Genomic DNA, 19,835 nt, shown 5'->3' on the forward strand with positions numbered 1-19,835 from the left:
GGCTCGCACACCCCTCGGGCCGGCCCTGACGGGTTCCTACCCCCGGAGTTGTAATATTTTAACCAGGTCCGGCAGGTCATGGCTTCTTTGGTCCCTAAGACCTAAAACTTTGTTTTTAGTATAATCGGATTTGTTATCCAGAAGGGAGTCAAAACGCAGCTTGTTGTCCGTTACCCGCAACTTTATTGTAATCAGTTTGATTTTATTTACTTTTTACTTTAATACAAAAATAAAAAAGAATTCTGTACCGGCTTTTTCGGTTTGGTACCGAAACCAAAAAATTAAAAATGAATACTGGTAAATGATGACGTTAGATCAGTATCAATTTGGTATAATATTGAAATAGTATCGGTGCTTGGCAAAAGCATGTCAGTCCCTAAACGACTGAAACAGGTTGCTAGGTTGTGAACGAATTAACAGTAGAAAAAAGGTAACGTTACTATAATTTATGACCAGCCATATGAATATTAAAATCAAAGTCACAAACTACGAAATGCAAATTAAACTCAAACCCAACAAATCAGTAACAGTTTTCCAAATCATAAGATTAAATACTAAAATTACTAAGAAAAAGTAATTAAATTCTTCAATTTTTCCTTTCACGTGCCTTTATATTTTCACCTATCTAAAGTCTATTCAAATTGCAATCTTTGATATCTTTCTCCATGTTCAAAGCTATCATTATGTCTTGTGTTACCTCTAGGTCATCATGTGACGTTACTGCATAAGAATAGAGAAATAAAATTGAAGATGAATATGAACTTGAAAATGAGTTCAATAAATAAGTAAACAAAAACCTATAAAGACTACCTTTACGACAAATAAATCCCCGATATGATACGTATCAAAGCTTTGGATTTTAAACATTGAGAATAGTCTTACTAGTGTTTTCACCTTTATCGATAACTTGTCGAGCGAGGGTTTATCTCAGTACTAACATCACATGAAGTCGAGCTGATTATTTGTTTGAAGATTGAAGTTTGGTGACCAGAATCGATAAACACAAAAACCGAATTTAGATCATAAGTTCAATCATTGTAATTCTCATTAGCTCGAAAATTACAATACCTAAACTCTCAATGATATAACCCACAAGCTCGGGTATATATACTAGTTTAAACATGAAAACTTAATTAGACTAAAATACAAACTCCTTATCATACTCAGATACTAATTAGTAAAAACATATTTAAACAATAATTAATAAATAAATTCCTTGTTGTCCAAGTCATTGGTTTGACTTGTTCACCAAGTAATTTATTCCATGTAAACCAAGTCACCTGCTCAACTTGATTAACAAGACACCAATCCATCATAGGCTCGATTAGAGCTGGCAATTTATACACGAGACACGAATACACGACACGTACCTACACGACTTTAACAGGTAACATGTAAGGCCTTAACAGGTTTCGTGTACTAAACATGTAGGCACGAAATTACCTGTTAATTTTCAAGTCTAAACAGGTATAATACCTATTTACATGTTAGGTACCTGTTAATACCTGGTTATTTTTAAAATTATATATATATATATATATATATATAGGATTAAGATCATGAGAGAACTTTTTTGAAATTGAGAACTATGAGAACCATTTTGAACCACAAAAAACCCAAAAATAAAAAAAAAATCATAAAATTAAAAAAAAACACAAAAATCAAAAAAGTAAAAAAACCAAAATTCTTATTTTACCATCCTGGTTTCATAAAAAAACTCGGTTTAGCTAAATTATATACACATATGTATAATATATGCATATATGTACATTTACATGTTTTTTTGTACACATGTGTATAATTTAAGATAAATGATATTGTACATATGTGTATATTACATAACTAAAGATTATATAAAATTATACATATGTGTATAATACGGCGTTTTTTTTTTATTTTTTTTATTATGTTAATGAAACCGGAATGAAATATAAGAATTTTGGTTTATTACTTTTTTAAAATTTTTATTATTTTTTGTTTTATGTTTTTTTAAATATTTTTTTAAAGGTGTTTTTAGTGGCCCAAAATGGGTTTTCAAAGTTCTCAATTTGCAAAAGGTTCTCTTAGGATCCTTACCCTAGGTAGTAACAGGTTCGTGTTCGTGTTTGGGTTACAGATACACGATAAGTTTTCATGTCGTGTACAGGTATACACATTTCGTGTTCGTGTCTTATCGTGTATGGGTATACACGATATGCCAACCCTAGGCTCGATAGGTCAATCCAACCCGCCTCATTGACTCGAGGACGGAAATTAAGTCCAACAATCACCCCCCCAATTTCATACTCGAAAATTGGTGGATTTTTACTCCGAGCATCTTTCTTTTGCTCGATTCTCCCATTCTTTTACTCCGGATGTCTCGACATAACTCGCCAGTTCACCATCTTGAGTTAAAAGTAATTTCGGGTCATTAATGTCGTTTTCGCTTCCTCGCTCGGAACGAACCTTTCTATCCAACATAAAATCATTAATTTTCTTTGGAAAAGTGGTGGTTTGAGTCAACCGTCTCAGAGTGGATGGACTCAGTTTAGCCCGTGAAACATTATGTGGACCAAAAGAAACAGTTTCGGGGCAATAGAATGAGATAAACCATGCTGATGACTTGAACAAGCATGCTGATTTTCTACAGTTGGGCTCATACAGTCTTGTTGATTAGTTGCTAATGAGCAGTGTTGTTGAGATCGCACCGGATCGACCGGTCGGACCGGGATTCGGACCACCCACCGATCCGATTATGTACAGTTCGCTTGGCTCCCAATGAACCGGCTGGTCCGAACCGATTCAATGGTCCGACCAGAAAGTCGGACGGTTGAACCGGTTTTCTATAGAAAAAAATATTTTTTTTCCTAAAAACATTTTCTCGGCCTTTCCCGTCATTTTTCCCCGAAATTATTCGACCGGTTCGACTGGTTGAACCGGTGACCCGGTAGCCTGTCCGGTTCGAAGTCCAATCCGGTTATGAAAACATTGCTAATGAGCCATCCTTTTGGTCAACATTCTGGCCAATAGCGGTGGAACCAAAATTGTTTACATGTTCACAGTGGACATTTTGGTCACACACATTTATAACTTGATCAACTTGCTCAAAGTTTATTATCAAATTTTCAGCTAGGATTTCAACATTTTTAGACCAACTCCAACTATGTTCCCATTAAAAATTACATCCCGGGAAACATGAATTTGGTGTCGAACCGGGTCGTTCATCTGGTACGCCTTCGTCCCGAATTCGGTACCGAGATAAATCATAGATGTGCTTCGGTCATCAAGCTTTTTAACCGAATTAATTGATAACGAACACATCGGTGTTTCAACTCGGATCGGTGTTTCAACCCGAATCAGTGTTTCAACCCAAAGCCTAACCTTGTACAACCGATTTCTTGATCTAACCGACTTCATAATCACCTTTCTCGTTTTATCAAGAACTAAAAGTTGGTCATCCTCCATAATCACCTTACACCTGTCACACCCCGATCAAATGGGGCGAAACATGCCGGGGTGCAATGTGATTGGACAAATACACAAGACACTATTAAAATGACAATATTTAATCAACTCATTTTATTTCATAAAATCAATAAACAACACATCTCGTTCATACAAACAAATTGAATACAAGTAAACAATTATGTTGTTCGTTTTACTAATATCCTAATAGTCTTGGTAACGTTTTTTGTCAAGTCCTCGAGTCAACAAAAGTCAAACCTGTAACATTGCATAAAATAAAGTTTGTCAACATAAAGGTTGGTGAGCAATTTCATGGTTTTTGAACAATATGTATATAATAAAAAATGCCACAATCTTGTATACAAAACAATAAATAAAAGCAACAATTTGGATAATAATGAGATCGCTAACACATTAGCGACAACTGCCATAAGAGAATACCAGATGGTTCAGGATTTTTATATGAGGTCGTTAATAAGAATACATTAACGGCACCGTCTATAAGAGAATACCAAATAGATTCAGATTTCATAAGGTCGTTAATAAGAATACATTAACGGCACCGTGCTATAAGAGAAAACCATATAGTTCACGGATTTATGAATCAACCAACCAAAAGCGGTAAACACATAAGCATATAAGCATGTAAGCATAGAACACCAAATCGAGCATTTATTTAAGTAAAGTATACAATAAAGTTTGTGGTTTACGACTCAAGTATAAAACATTTAGATTGAAATAAGTATGCAATATCACCCCCAAAACGAAATATGGAAAATGGGGAAATGAAAGTACTCACATTCAAGTATAAAACTTGGTCGGTAAAAGACGGGAAAACGGAAGGATGAGTCTAATGAGCAAAGCCTAAATAAAGGTAAAAGCCTTGAATTAGTAAGGTTGTTTTAGTAAACTTTTAAATAAAATAATTGTTGCGAAAAGGTAAATAATTAAAGTTCAAGGTTTAAAATGTAACTATTTAAGAATTTATAATAATAACCCTTTTAAATATGTAAGTTTGCTCGAAAACGGGTTAAAGTATCTAACCTTAATATTTACTTAACCTATGTTAAGTAAAAAGGTGGAAAAAATGCAAAGATGCAAGTTCCTTTGGGATAAAGATACTAAAACGGGTCTTTACGAGCGTTCGTGTTGTTGGTTCGGGTCTTGATAATTGGTCAAACCCAAAGTCAATTTTTCAAAATAATGAATGTTATGAGATAACTCAATAAAACTTATTAAAACTTAACCAAGTATGTAGTTCTATTGTTTTAGAACTAACACGCACGTTAAGCGAGTGTTCGGTTTTGTCGGTCCAAACTTTGTTATGAGATCAACTTGGATCCAACATTTCCAAGTACTTAAGAAAATAATTAAAATCAGTTTGTAAACTATTTTTTAAAGAAATATGCAAGTCTTGATAGCTAAAAACACACTTGTGTGTCTTAAGTGAGGGAAAATCGATTTAGTTCGGTTTGGTTCGGTTTCCATCTCACAATAAGTTCCTGGATGGTTTCCACATGCCCAAATATCAAAGAACTTGTATAATAATTTATAAATGATGATACTTAAGTTTTACAACCAAAAAGTTAACAACAAAGTCTTTAAACGAAAGTTTGGTTTGGTTCGGTTTCCATCTCACAATAAGTTCCACATGATTTTAGAAACTTGTAAAATGATTTTAGAAACTTAAATTTAACATAAAGCATGTTTAAAACAAGTATTTAACAAAAACTAGTAAACAAAGTTTGGTTTACGGTCTAGAGCTATTTACGTTTAAACCAAGGCTAGACTCTTAGAACCCATAACCATGAGAACTTGTAAAATGGCAAACAAACTAAAATGAGTAGAATTTAAGCAAGATTAATATGTATAATCAAGTTATATATATATAAAGGACACGAAGTCCTCCATGAAGCCTTGCCTTACAAGGTCCGAAACCTCACCGACCAGAATCGGAGAAGTAACTACCAAAGGTAACAAGGGGTATTATATTATATATATGTTGTACCACCATAATCAAGTGTTAGTAATACTATATGAACAAGTAGAATGAAAGATTAAGGTTAGTTTGACTTGAGAAGTCAACTACTTAGAATATGAAGAACAACCTTTGAATCTTAAAAATTGAGAGAGAATTTGGAGTAAAGATGAAGTGAGAGCAAGGATGAATGAAGGAAAGGGTCTTGATAATAGGGGATAAGGTTGAGAGGATAAGTAAGAGGTATAATGGGTAGAAAATTCGGATTGGGTAAAGTGATATAAATCACACACAACAACAAACAAATATACTTGCAGTCCTGAGGCCGCCACGCGCGACCCCTGCCCCTTGGTGGCCACGCGGCGTGGCGCCCCCTAGGGGTGGGGTTGGTCAGCTCGTCTTGCGTGGTTCGTTACGCGTCCCGGAAGTTCGTTTTTGATGCAATTTGCTCGTTTTAAAAGCGTTTTCGAATCCGTAAAAAGGGTTTTTCATATTGAACATGTGGGAATGATTTAGTGACATGAAATCCAAGATTTTATATATTTGAAATGTTCAGAATATAAATCGGGTCGGTTTACGTGATAAACGAATACACAAACGAATACAAATAGAACCCGAAATTGACGAATGTCACAGCACCCATATTCGGGTGCTTGTCCCAAACTTAAAATATTGCTCGTTAAGTTCGGGATAAAATAAACATTTGAGATAATTCTTTCGACATCATCAACACAAATAATTGTAATGAAACATTTTCCCTTGATTTTGACACACGAACTATCACCAAAACGAACTTGCCCAACAACAGTTTCACCAAAACGAAAGCATTGAACCCCTGAGTAATCCCTTTTCTTTCACGAATTACCTTCTTTGTTTCGGTCACCTTTTGAGTCATCATGCGATTTTTCAGATTCTCCTTTGCCCTTCCCTTTAAACTTTCCGTCCTTAGCCCTATTGAACAATAAATATCCATGGCTATCGGGTTCATCTTCAACACTATTCACACGATCTTCAAAAGCTTTAAGACGTCCAACTATTTCTTCAAACTTGAGTGTATTGAGATCTACCATCTGCTCGATAGAAGCTATAATATTTATGAATCTTTTTGGCATACCATTTAAAAACTTTCTTACCAATCTTGTTTCATCTATGGAGGAACCAAGTGTTGCAAATTTAGTCGCTAAACCGGATAATCTCCTGGAATAATCATCTATAGACTCGGAATCCTTCATCTTCGTTCCTTCGAATTCAACTATAAGGGTATGTAGACGTTTTCTATAACCCTCTTTGCTTGTCAAACCCCAGACCACGGCCTAGGCGTGTGACGCATATGTTGGTATCACATTTGTAAATAAATCAGAGTTACGGTATTAAAAGCGGAAGTCTTATATTTATGTGGATTAAAATATTATATTTACATTACAAAAGACGGGGTTATAAAATACCCGTTTTAACTTTACAAAATATTACTTGTTTAATTACAAACCACCATTTATATTTTTAATATTTAACAAAATGATCCGAGCCATCAGATATCTTAAGCACTTCGTCATCGCAAGCTCCTACTCTTGATTACCTGCAAAATGTTTAGAAAATATGTCAGCAACACATGCTGGTGAATTTGCTGACGCGAAAATATTTTCTTTTACTTGATTACCCCTCGAGACATAACTTAGGTCCGGCCCATCGTGGCTTAGGAATAATCAAGCTTTAAAAACAAACACAATTATAAACTAAGTCTCACACAAGACACCCCAGCAAACACCGCAGCGTTCGACATTACTTAGGTACCATACGTATACACATGGTCAGTCTCACACGGACATAACTTAGGTCCGACCCATCGTGGCGGAGGTCATGACCAAGTGTGGTGCGATGTGCCCACCGACTTTTTACCACATATGTAAGGATCCAAACAAACCTACACGACAGTCTGAAGGCTAGCGATTACTTTTGTTTATAATGTTTTAGAGACACATAGTCCCATGCAATTCTTTTTCAATAATTTGACTCGATTAAACAAGTTTGTAAAGTTGGGGTGTATTCATCCTTTTCTTTTGGATCAGCTTCAATACACTGTCCGAGGTTCTTTCCCTTTTTCTTTGCTATCTCGCACCTATAGTACGAGTATAACTTTTTGTTAGTCGGATATTCAATCCGGCTTAAGACCTCTAGTCTCTTTTTATAATCTTTACCTCGATTATATTTTCTTTATGAACCTTTAGTTCAAATCATTCTTTCTTTACTTTAAACCTTTAGTTTAAAAATATTATTTCTTTTATAAGTTAAAACTCTTTCTTTTAACTTATTTACTTTTCATTTTCTTTTATAAGATAAACCTTTCGTTAATCTTATTTTACTTTTCTTTAAAACCCTACGTTTCTTCTTCTCTAATACACGTATACTAGTCTTTTCTTTATTATTTAAGAATAATCATAATAACTTAAATAATATTTTATAACAAAGAATTATATAATAATCACATTGATATCATATTCATATTCATTTCTTTTCTTTTCTTTATTATGTTTTCTTTTATTTATCGAGGTATCGAGTATATCCTTGACTTAGGGTATTAAGCCTTTTTAATATATTATTATTATTTTATTCGGGCATTATGCCTACATTGGTTGGCTTATAGAAACCCTACACAATCGAGTAGCACTTCGACGCCGCTTCGTTTTCTTTATCTTCTTGATCAACACCTTTCATTGCACGCAAAACGAGACACACCAATACTTCTCCACACGTTGGCACGCTTTACGAGGTGAGTCGTCGGGATGTCTCTTAGCAGTACCTTCTTTGAGATAACGTTGTTGGAACGTCGGGATGTCGTTGGTTTAGTGGCACGAATTACGAGGAATGTCGGATTTTGGGCACGTTTTACAAGGCAATCGATGGTACATTTCACAAGGTTTTGAGAGATGTTAGAGAGAGAAAGTATTGTGAATTTTGGTGTGAGAGATGCAATGGCCGAGCTTGCTATTTATAGGCAAATCAGGGGACCCATCGCGATACGCAATGGTCACTTGATTGACCTGTCGCGCATCGTGACGTAGGTCTGCTTGGTCACCATTAGGCTTGCCACGTGGTGACACATGGCGATACATCATGCCACCGTTTGACACGTGGCAACACGTGTCACACATGTCAGACCACGTCATCGCGATATGCGATGACGTTGGTTCTTTGGTGATCGCGTATCGCTATGTTGCTATTTCTTGGATTCTGAAATAAGCCCTTCGTGATACGCGATGGGCTTTGTCCCTTGTCCCGTCGCGTATCGCTATGGGACAATAAGACAGATTTTCATTTTAAACCTTGAAGTTTAGAATTTGACATTTCTGGTCCTTTATCTTTTGAAACTTGGTATTTTAAACCCGAAACTTTCACGATGTTACACCGCCCCAACATACCGGGATTTTATGGCATTCCAAATCTCTTTAGCCAACTCGTGTTGGGCTACTTGCATGATTTGATCTTCCAGTATGGATTGAAAGAAAAGAGCGATGGCGGCACCATTCTTTTTCTCGTCCGTACTTCCGGCTCAATAACATCCTATATTCCATGGTACCGGAACACCGCTTTGATCCGGACAACCCACATGGTGTAATTCGTTTTGGTTAGCATCGAACATTGTAGAGAAATAGTGGTCTGATTACTTGGCTGACGTGTCATGGTTCGTCTCCAGCTGTAGGTTTGCAGGAACCTTGAATCGATCTTAAAACGAATTATGCAAAGATGACTCGCCTCGTCTTCTGATTAAAACCCAAAAACACCGATTGACCGCCGTAAACAATTGAATGAATAAAATTAGATGAGTGGTAGAATAAAACTTAATTCCACTTAGAAATTAAATCGTAAAGTAGAAAAATAATTCCCAAAAGTTGTTGAATTGGTTTGCGCCGATCTTGAAAGCAAAACAACCCCACTGTCCAGATGAATTGGGGGGTGTTTGGGATTGCTTATTGATGTATATAAAAATATACATCTTTTTAGCATCAAATAATCTCTAAAAACTGCAACTTCTTTCGTATAATATAGTTAAAATAACTACTTATCATGTTAAAATGTATTTTCAGGTGAATCCAAGCCTAAAACGAAGAAACGAATGAAAAGCCAAAGAAAACAACAAAACATGGGGTTGTGCTTCAGGAAACATGGGGCTGTGCTTCAGGAAACATGGGGCTGTACTTTCAGGAAACATGGGGCTGTGCTTTTGGAAACACGGGGTTGTGCTTTTGGAAGCACGGGGCCATGCTTCTCACTCCAGATTGCCTATAAATAGTGGCTCATGTTGCACTCATTTGGTGTGCCTTGAAAAGATTTCTATCCGATTCTCTCTTATAAAAACACACACTAACACTCACATAGAAGGTTTAGTGAAGAGTTTGAAGGCTTGGAGGTCATCACTATCAACCATCATCAACATCATTAAGAAGGAAGATTCATCTACATTTTGTTAGATCATTCCAAGTTTAATCATGTATTTGTTATCATCATTCATCTTAATGTTTATCATCATGCTCAATATGAGCTAAACTCCTTTTACCATCTAAAATCTATGAAGAAGCTTTGTTTTACTTGATAATTATATAAAACATGTGGTGTAGTCTAATAAAGTACATGGTTATATTACAATTATCTTTTGATGAGAAATGTTTCACCATCTTAAATTACTAATTCAAAGTTGGTGGTTGTCAATTTTATTGGCAATCGTTCATGATCGATTCATGTTCTTGAAAGATAGAAATACTTTGATACATTATCGAAACACGGATCCTTATATTGTACTTAGAAATGATGAGATATAAGTTATGATGTATTTCTCTAAGTCTTGGTAATCCAAAAATGGCTTTGCCTAGGATATCATGCTAGTTAAAGAAATCATATGTTAATGGAATGTGTAATTATAACCTACATAAATCAACCAAGGGGAGGTTGTGTGAGTTAACTACAACCACCCGAAGTTGTTAGAATTGGTATTTGAGAAATCGAAGTCAATCATAATCTTTCTACTTTACGAAACTACTTGCCAACTTAAATTGACATCATTGAGATGGCATGACATTAGGAAATGATGGACTTTAAAATGCGCATGTTATCTCCTTAGTGCCAAAGATGCTCACTTAATGTTTAAGGAGCTATTTATCATATATTGCTACGACAAGTTTACCACATGTTTAAATATTAATTATCAATGCTAAAATGGAGTGGATTCTTGATCTTAGATGGTAACCTTCGCATAATTGAACAACTTTTTTTAGAATTTCTTATCTTGGTCACCTATATATTATATATAAGTTTTTACATTTTATAAAAAGTTCAAAAATTAACCCTAAAATGATTAAAACCTCTGATTAAAGTAAAACAACGATTTATTATTAGAAACCTTTGTGTCCACGGATCGATACTTGGTTCTTACCAATACTATTCTACATATACGATAGGTACACTTGCCTATTCTGTGTGTGTTTAGTCTTTGTAGAAATCACTTTATAAATTTAAAACACGATCTTGTGTAAAAGCAAATCATTCCATCCTTTTATATTTTACTACTACACGCGCACACGCATCACTTATTTTTACCAACTTATAACTTATAAACTTTTTGAAAAGTAATAAGGTGTTTGGAATTGTTTATATTGTGAGAGGAAAAGTTCCATAAGTTACACATTTATAAGGAGATAAAATAAGGAATCCCAAACACCCCCTTAATTATTGTTGTAAACAATATTATAACAATTATATTGTTTACAAATAGCCGACATGGTGAAAAACAATTCACACAATAAATGGTATTTTATCAAAAGAGGCCTCCCACCACATTACTCTTTATCGAACGAAAATAAAAACTCTCTCGGAAATCTCACGATGACTTAAAGAACAGAAAGAACTCGTGTTTTGTAAATTGAGCTCTGATACCAATTGAAGTTTGGTGACCAAGATCGATAAACACAAAAACCGAATTTAGATCATAAGCTCGATCCTTGTAATTCTCTTTAGCTCGAAAATTACAATACCTAAACTCTCAATGATATAACCCACAAGCTCGGGTATATATACTAGTTTAAACATGAAAACCTAATTAGACTAGAATATAAACTCCTTGTCATACTCATATACTAATTACTAAAAACATATTTAAACAATAACTAATAAATAAATTCCTTGTTGTCCAAGTCATTGGCTCGACTTGTTCATAAAGTAATTTATTTCATGTAAACCAAGTCACGTGCTCAATTTGATTAACAAGACACCAATTCATCATAGGCTCGATGGGTCGATCCAACCCGCCTCATTGACTCGAGGACGAAAATTAAGTCCAACAAAGATGTCATATATTCATCAGAAAGATCAAAAAGTATGTACTTAACCATTTGAAGTTGAGGTTAATTTTTACCATGAAGCTTTTCGTAGCTAAACTCAACATATGAAAACTTATATTGAGGATCAAACACCACAACTGTAGCTAATAAGAGATTAAACTCAAAACAATAACTTAACCAACATTTGAGTAAATCGTCATATAATCATCTCGACTTTGCAACTTTTAACCAACTTAAAGCGAATATCAAATGTGTTGAGGAAAAGTAAATTTAAAGTAGGAGAAAAAGATCTTGAGAGTCTAGATCAGTGGCTTCACAAAAACCTAAAGAAAATCCGAAAGAACTTTCAAAGAGAAATATAGGCATAATAATTCATGTAATAAACTAAACATCCAATTTACATATATAAGTTACTTTTATAGTTATTAATCGATGTTTGACATAATAATGTTAATACCTATAAATTGTCACGTCAATTATTAAATTTAATGGTTCAAGATTGCACAACTAGCACAACAAAATAACGTGTTATTGTCAATTCTTAATAAAAGAAAAAAAAGATTCCTAGTATAAACCTTTAACATCAATTGTTTCAATAAACTTATTAATATAATTATTTTATTTATAAAAATGTATAAGACTTATGAATAGTATGAATAAGTTGATGAGTGAACAATATAACATGTGGCATGATTATAAAAAGTTAATAATTGTTGATTTTATAGTAAAATACTAAACTAAAAGAATCAATTTCCAAAAAGGAACACATCATCGGCTAGCCTTTTATAAAGAGAATCTTAAGTGCGAAGGAAAAATAAAATTATTGGGTGCATGTTGTGACACCAACGTAGTGCTCGCCATTGCCTCTTGTTTCTATGTTACTTTTATGAAAGCGGCGTACGGAGGATCTTTATTCTTTCAAGTCGACCTCTCTTTTTTTAATGTTAATGGAGGTAGCCCCATAAATTTACAAAGGGTGTCAAGGGCACATTTAGGTACGTACAAATTATTTGAAAACGAAAAGTAAATTAAAAAAAAAAAAACTCAAAATCACTACTACTTTAAAATTGTAGGATGGAGTATTGATGCCTTATTTTTTAAAAGTTTTTGAAACTATCCTTAATAATTAATATCTGAGTGAGTTATCAACCATTTATACTAATTTAACGTTTTAGGTCGGATTCATATACACTATCAAGAAGAAATGTTACTAATGTGAGAAAACTCTCGAGTCAGGTTTCGACTATAAAATCCAAAGTCTTAATGGCATCTAATTTTCAAGCCTATATACTATATTATAAAGCATTTAAATATGTATTTTAATAGTTTATTTATTTATTTTAAGAGTCTTACAAGTTTTGATGTATATATAATACAACATTTGATGCATTCTCTTTAAGTAACAAAAACGTTTTAAGTCGTAAAGTTGTCTTTTGTACACTCTAGTCTCCTAACTAATGGTTTTTAATTACTACTTACATTTTTGTCTCTTTATCTTTACTCAACCTTTACACTGTGTTCCTGAGTTTATTTAAGAAAAGAAAGGCAAGGAAAGAAAATTTTCTCTTCTTATCTTTTTTTTGATATCTCCTCTTTTGCTTCAACTTATTTTCCTTCATAATCTTTCCAATTTGGAAAGATACAAATTCTTTTATTTTACTCATCATTTTCTCTTCCATCCCCTCCTTTTCTTTTTTAAATGAAACTCGGGAACACCTTTTTTAAATTTTCCTTCATTTTCCTTTCTTAAATGAAACTCGGGAACACAACATATTTTTTTCATCCCTCCTTTTCCTTCTCTTCCTCAGTTAAATGAAACTCGGGAACACAACGTTAATATTATAAAGAATTCTTATACATTTATCCCCTCATTTTTAGCCATATAAATCCTTTAATTTCTTTTATAAACCAATTTCCCCATTATAACTTTTAAATGGTCATAACCTTTTCTTATGCTAAATTTTTTAAAAAACTACATGATAAAAGCGAGCCTTTTTCTCTCTTTTTATTTTAAGTATATGATAATACTACAGTTTTCTTTATTTAAAAAATACATGTTAAATGATCATCTGTGTCACTATATCTTACAAGTTACTAATGTTATACATGAAACGAAACAAAGAAAACAAATTTGTTTTGAGCCCTGAAAATTTAAGGCCCATGTGTGTGTGACGGTCAGCGTCTCTGGGCTGGCCCTCTTCATAGCCTTGTTGAGCGACCAATTTAGAAAATCTTTGAACCTTTTTCAATGCAATATGATGAAACAAAAGAATTTATAAAGTACTCCTAAAGTAGGGTTATCTTAAAAATAAGTAGTTTTTTAGAAAGACTAAAAATAAATCATAGTCATCGGATCATGTTGATCAATGGTTGAGATTTAAAGCTAACAAAATCCGACATAGTTTCCTAGAATTACTCTTTCACCATTATAACCGACATAGTTTCGTAGATTTATTCTTTCACTATAGTTTGTAATGTCAAATGTCAAAAATTTGTTGGTTCTTATCATTATTAGGAAACTCCTTATTCTTATTTGAACCATTTTCAGTACTCCTAATACACATTTGGTACTTACATTTTTATTACCATCAACTTTTGCAATTATGTGATTTACCGTTTAAAAAAAACTCTAGTTAATAGACAATGGGTTTGTTGTGGGTCAGACTGCGTTGAAGGCATAATTAGACAAATGGCTAAACACGAGAAAACTTATTTAGAGAATCAACACATGTTTCATTCATTTGCTTTTGGTACATTTGGTTTCATGGCCCCGGATGTTGTGGCATTTTTGACCAGGGTTCAGCAGGTCATGAATAATAATTTTTGGGTGCTAAAATCCAAAATTTTGTTTTTAGTATTATCAGATTTGCTATTCAAAATGAGGTTTTGTCGCAGTTTGTTACCCCCTACCTGCCACTTTATTATAATTTTGTTGAGTTCATCTATTTCAAGACCAATCGGTTAATACATGAAAGTTCCACCTTCCCATTATCCCATACTAACCCAATTTCTATCCCCCATGGTATCATAAAACATTTTATCCCATAGACCAAAATTTAAAATGGAAAGCTTGAAGTTGAATTGGCTTTCGGTGGTTCATTTGGTTGGAATGTGCCGAATAATAAGTTTTTCTATCGCATGTTGTCAATTAACGAAATGGTGATTAATGTTAATGATGTTCTTGTCTCAAATTTCCTAATGTTGCACAAGTTTGATGCATGTATTGGATCCCTTTCAACTTTACAACAATGGCCCTGCTCGTGTAGCTTAAACACCCTTCTGGAATCTACTGTTTCATCAGCATCATAATTGCATGTTGTTTATGAAGATGATAGTCAATCTGGTCGAGTAACGACTAACAACTCAACTTCGGTGTCATTGCATTGAGTTTCTACTAATGTAAGAGATCAATACGTAGTTTGCATATTTACTAGGTATCTAAAATAATGCCTAACTAACCTGCGCATGGCTGCTCAGTTTTGCTCATCGAAATGTAAATAAAAAACACGTTTGGAAATCCCGATAAAGGTTACGTTTAAATTTTGAATCGTAATTTTAAACCGTGACCTATCCAAATTTATTATAACTAACTATAATCTTTGGAAATATCTTTAATTTTATTTTTTTATTATATTACATTAACTTTTTCTAATTATCTAACTAAAAGAAGTTTTAACTGGGTCGTGTTGGTATCTAGTCTTGGTCTCTTGGACCCATGCCAACTTGTTAGACAACGTGTGCGCCGACCTCCCGAATAAGCGCCCATTTGTGAACAAGTCAATATGTATATATAGTAAAGTTGTGTTGATGTTACGGTTCATAGCACCCGGCTACCAATGAGTGTAAAAACACAAAAACAAAAAACTAGATAAACGAATACGAATACACATCCAAAAGTTGTAAAACTAAAAAGTTTACTCACAATATTTGATTACACAAATATTGTCTTGTATAATCTCGAAAAAATAAAGTTATGATATGCTAAAAAGAATCACGGACACATCTTTATGTTTATTAACATAAAGGTGAAATTGGGCTAAACCCAACCACCGTTTGATACATACGTACGTATAAACAGTTGGATCTTGCCTACAATACACTTGTCACTCATTGCCGTTGGTCGTTTGTTCCCGCCAATAGAGGACCTAATTAGCCATGGCAAGAAGGCGTCTATTGCTGCTTCTAAAGCCCTTGGATACCTACTCGTTTCACCAATTAAACGGTGTATCTCGTTCTAGAAACCCTAAGGTACCCACCATTGTTTTTCTTGATTCTTTGATCTTCACTGCAAGTATGTTTAACCTCACAATCTTAGCCCACGTTTCAGTTTTGTCTCCTTTGTGATTTGGGTAATATTATTCATATGGGTGTAATGCAGATAAGGTGTTTGATGAAATGCCCATGTGAAAATCAGCCAGTTTTCTTTTGTTGTTTTGATCGTTTTGTTCGTTTACTAGGTTAGAAACCCGTGTATTACATGACTGAAGTATTTATTGTGCTTTAGGGATATTTTTTAAATATTCAGCTGGTAGCCTGGTATTACTTGAAATCTTTTACTATGTCAAAAGTCAAAACCACTGGATTTTGCAATGAAGGGTGCATCATGTTAACTGTTTTCTCTGTTTTTGTCTCTTCGAAAAATTCAATATTTCCATAAATTTTTTAAAGGGAAAATACCTTAAAAAACCAACATGCTTTCTGTAATTCTGTTTTTCCCGTAAAAGTGCTTTGACGTTATTTTTCACGTTAAAGTCCCTCCACATGTTAAATTTGAACAAAATTTCGATTTTTTTAAACTTATTATACATGTGTAAACGAGCCGAACCCCATCTCGTATCGACTTGCGAGAGGTTGAGCTCATCTAATTTTCAAGTTATTTTTCCTTAAAAAGTTATAAACACATGATTTTTATCCTTATTATAGTGTAATTTGTAGAATAATGTTTACATTATTTTATCAAATCATAATTAAGAGTTTTTTTTCTTTCTTTTTATTCTTAATTTAACATGCTATGGAACTTTTTGATAAAAACAGAAAGTTTGTTGATTTTTTATGTGCAAAATAATGTTAAGGACTTTTACGGGAAAAAGCACAGAAAGTATGTTGGTTTTTTTATGTTCAAAGGATTGTTGAAGGACTTTTACGAGAAAAAACAGAAAATATGTTGGGTTTTGTGGTATTTACCTTATCCTAAAATATATAACATTTTTCTTTTTTTTTAACACTGTAGGTATTACAGTATCTGGATAACAGGCGCAAAGTTCATAAAGATGCCATTGAATTTTGTACAAGTATTTTACAAAGAAAGTCCATCGACTGGAATGCTACTTTTTATAATAATCTGTCTCGACCTGTTCAAAATGTGGATCTTGTTGTTACTGTTGGCGGTGACGGGACTCTTTTGCGTGCGAGTCATTTTTTGGACGATTCAATACCATTACTGGGAGTAAATTCTGACCCCACTCAACCACAAGAGGTTGTTAACTTGTTCTTGAAGCATTAGGATTTCGATTCAACAGTTTATGTTGATACTCTTGATTTATCCTTTCATATAGTCTAGTTCTGTTGATTATGTTGTGAAGTTTGTGGCCCGTGTGATTTTTTTAGGTGCAAGAGGCGAGTAATGAGTTTGATGCTACTAGAAGCACCGGTTATCTTTGTGCAGCAACTGTTAAAAACTTTGAACAGGTAAATATGATTACAAAAGTAATATATTATTTCAGTATTTTTCTGTTTTTGATCAAATGTAGGCCCGTAAACGAACCAAACATCCAGTGAACTGTTGGATGGGAAGTTCATTTATGTTTGTTATTTAATAAACGGACAAACATGAAATTTTTTTGTTCTTTCAGTTAAACAAACAAACATGAACACATGCCTTGTTCGTTCTTTTATGTATGTGAACGTCCATCCATTTAAACTTGTTTATGTCCGTTCGTTTACATTCATTTTTGTTCTTAGTTTAAGTTTGTTAGTTTACGTTTGTTAGTATATTCATTTAGATTTTTTGGCCCATTACAACTGACTTTAGTTTCAATAACTTTTTAGGCTCAACACATTGTTCTTCACATCTTCACATTACTTTAAAGTTTTAACTAGTTTTATCTCAGCTATGTTCATTCGTTTATATTCGTGAAGTTCGTTTATACTATTAACGAATGAGCATAAATGAACACGAACATGTTCATTTTCTTAACAAACTAACATGAACAAGAAAGCCCACGTTCGTTTAATTATTCATGTTGACGTGTTCACTCATTTGTTTGGTTAGAGTTAAACGAACGAACACGTACATGCTCTGTTTGTGTTTGTTTGGTTTGTTTAAAAGCCTAATAAAATGGTGAATGAGCTTTATGAATTATACATACACTTTGGACCACTTTCTTGTTTTGACCCATTGAAGATAAACCCTAATCTGAATCGGCCCTTTAATAAGTACAGCAACAATCGTACCCAGTAATCCCACAAATAGCAAATATCCTGTTAAGAAGTAAATCGTTATATTAGACTGATTAAACACAAAGTATTACGAGTATTATTGGATCTTGCAGATACTAAATAACATACTGGAGGGTCAAACAACTGCTTCTGAACTGTCAAGAATGTCAATTCATGTCAATTCGATGCCAGTGTCAACATATGCTCTTAATGACATTTTAATTGCAGACCCGTGTCCCGCTTCTGCTTCTAGGTTCTCTTTCAGGTATTAGAGATCTCTTTATGCTTTTTTGTGTTGCGAAGATGGGTGGGTTGGGTAACGTGTGAAAATGGGCTGGGCCAGGTTATGTTGACCCATAAGCACCTTTTCTTCTCTTCAATTATAACAAATAAGTAAGGGCCTAATCATAGTTAAAAAATAATATCAGAATATCATAAAATGACTGTATCCAACCCATTCTTTTAATATAAAATATAAAAAATGACTCTCGGCTCATTTGCATGCATCTAAGTCTGTGAACGAGCCGAACGTTCAGTAAACCGTTCATGATCTGTTTGGCAGGAAGTTTGTTTCCCTAATAAACGAACAAACATGAACTAATTTTTTGTTCATTTAGTTAAACAAACGAACACGAGCACATGTCTCATTTATTCATTTATGTTCGTGAACACTTGCTTATGCCCTCGTTTACATTAAGTTATGTTCGTTAGTTTACATTTGTTTTAAGTTTGTTTATATAAACTTTTTAGACCCACTACAATCAAATCTAGTTTTAATAATTTTTTTTGGCCAGCAGATTGATTTTCACGTTTATTTTTAATTAGTGTTCGCTTGGTTATGTTTGTTCGTTGTTTTCGTTTATGTCGTGAACGATTTGTTTATACTATTAACAAACGGACACAAACACACTCATTTTCTTAACAAACTAACACGAGCAAGAAAACCTTGTTCGTAATCAATCCTTTGTTTGGTTAAAGTCAAACATGTTCTTCCTTGTCGTTTACAAGCCTAAAATCTATTAGTTTTGGAAGCTGTATATTCTTATGCATATGTTTTGACTTTGTAAAGAATTAGGAAATATGGTCAAACAAGTCCGCCTCTGGTCAACTGCAGATCCAGTGGTCTGAGAATCTCAACTGCAACTGGATCAACCGCAGCAACGCTGTCGGCTGGTGGATTCCCAATGCCCATATTATCTAAAGATCTGCAGTACATGGTGAGAGAGCCCATATCACCCGAACCAGCCCGTGTGAGGTTAATGCATGGGTTAATAAAACGTAACGAGTCAATGGATATTGATTGGTACACAAAAGAGGGAGTGATCTACATTGATGGTTCTAATATTGTTCATCCTGTTCAGTACGGTGATACATAAGCGTATCTTCACACGGGCCGGTTTTGAAAATCTTTTTACCTAACCATTTGTTACCAAGCAAAATTTGAGGGGTTTTGTAGTAAAGTGCATGTAACAAGTTAGAATTTAAGTTTGATAAGTGAGCAGATTTTATACACAAGATGTAAAGTGCTTGCACTTGTTTTGATGATAAGTGGAGGCTAAAATAGTAAATTGACCAAATCTTGTATTGCATGCGGTTTTTACCAGATGAAGGGCTCGACTTGGGTTGTTAAGTCGATCTGTTTTATG

At 33.9% G+C, this 19,835-nt stretch overlaps 1 protein-coding gene and 1 pseudogene across 1 annotated transcript; one reads left to right on the forward strand and one right to left on the reverse strand.

Moving 5' to 3' along the window:
- Window positions 1–6,276: 6,276 nt before the first annotated feature.
- Window positions 6,277–6,654, reverse strand: LOC143564197 (uncharacterized). The gene has a single exon (XM_077051548.1). The coding sequence runs from the start codon at window positions 6,652–6,654 to the stop codon at window positions 6,277–6,279; it is 378 nt and encodes a 125-aa protein (XP_076907663.1).
- A 9,206-nt stretch (window positions 6,655–15,860) lies between these two features.
- LOC143564190 (NADH kinase-like) lies at window positions 15,861–19,737 on the forward strand (annotated as a pseudogene).
- Window positions 19,738–19,835: the final 98 nt, after the last annotated feature.

This window comes from Bidens hawaiensis, unplaced genomic scaffold, assembly GCF_021521415.1.
Source record: "Bidens hawaiensis isolate Kalapana, Puna unplaced genomic scaffold, B.hawaiensis_p1.1 tig00021833_1, whole genome shotgun sequence".
NCBI lineage: Eukaryota > Viridiplantae > Streptophyta > Magnoliopsida > Asterales > Asteraceae > Bidens > Bidens hawaiensis.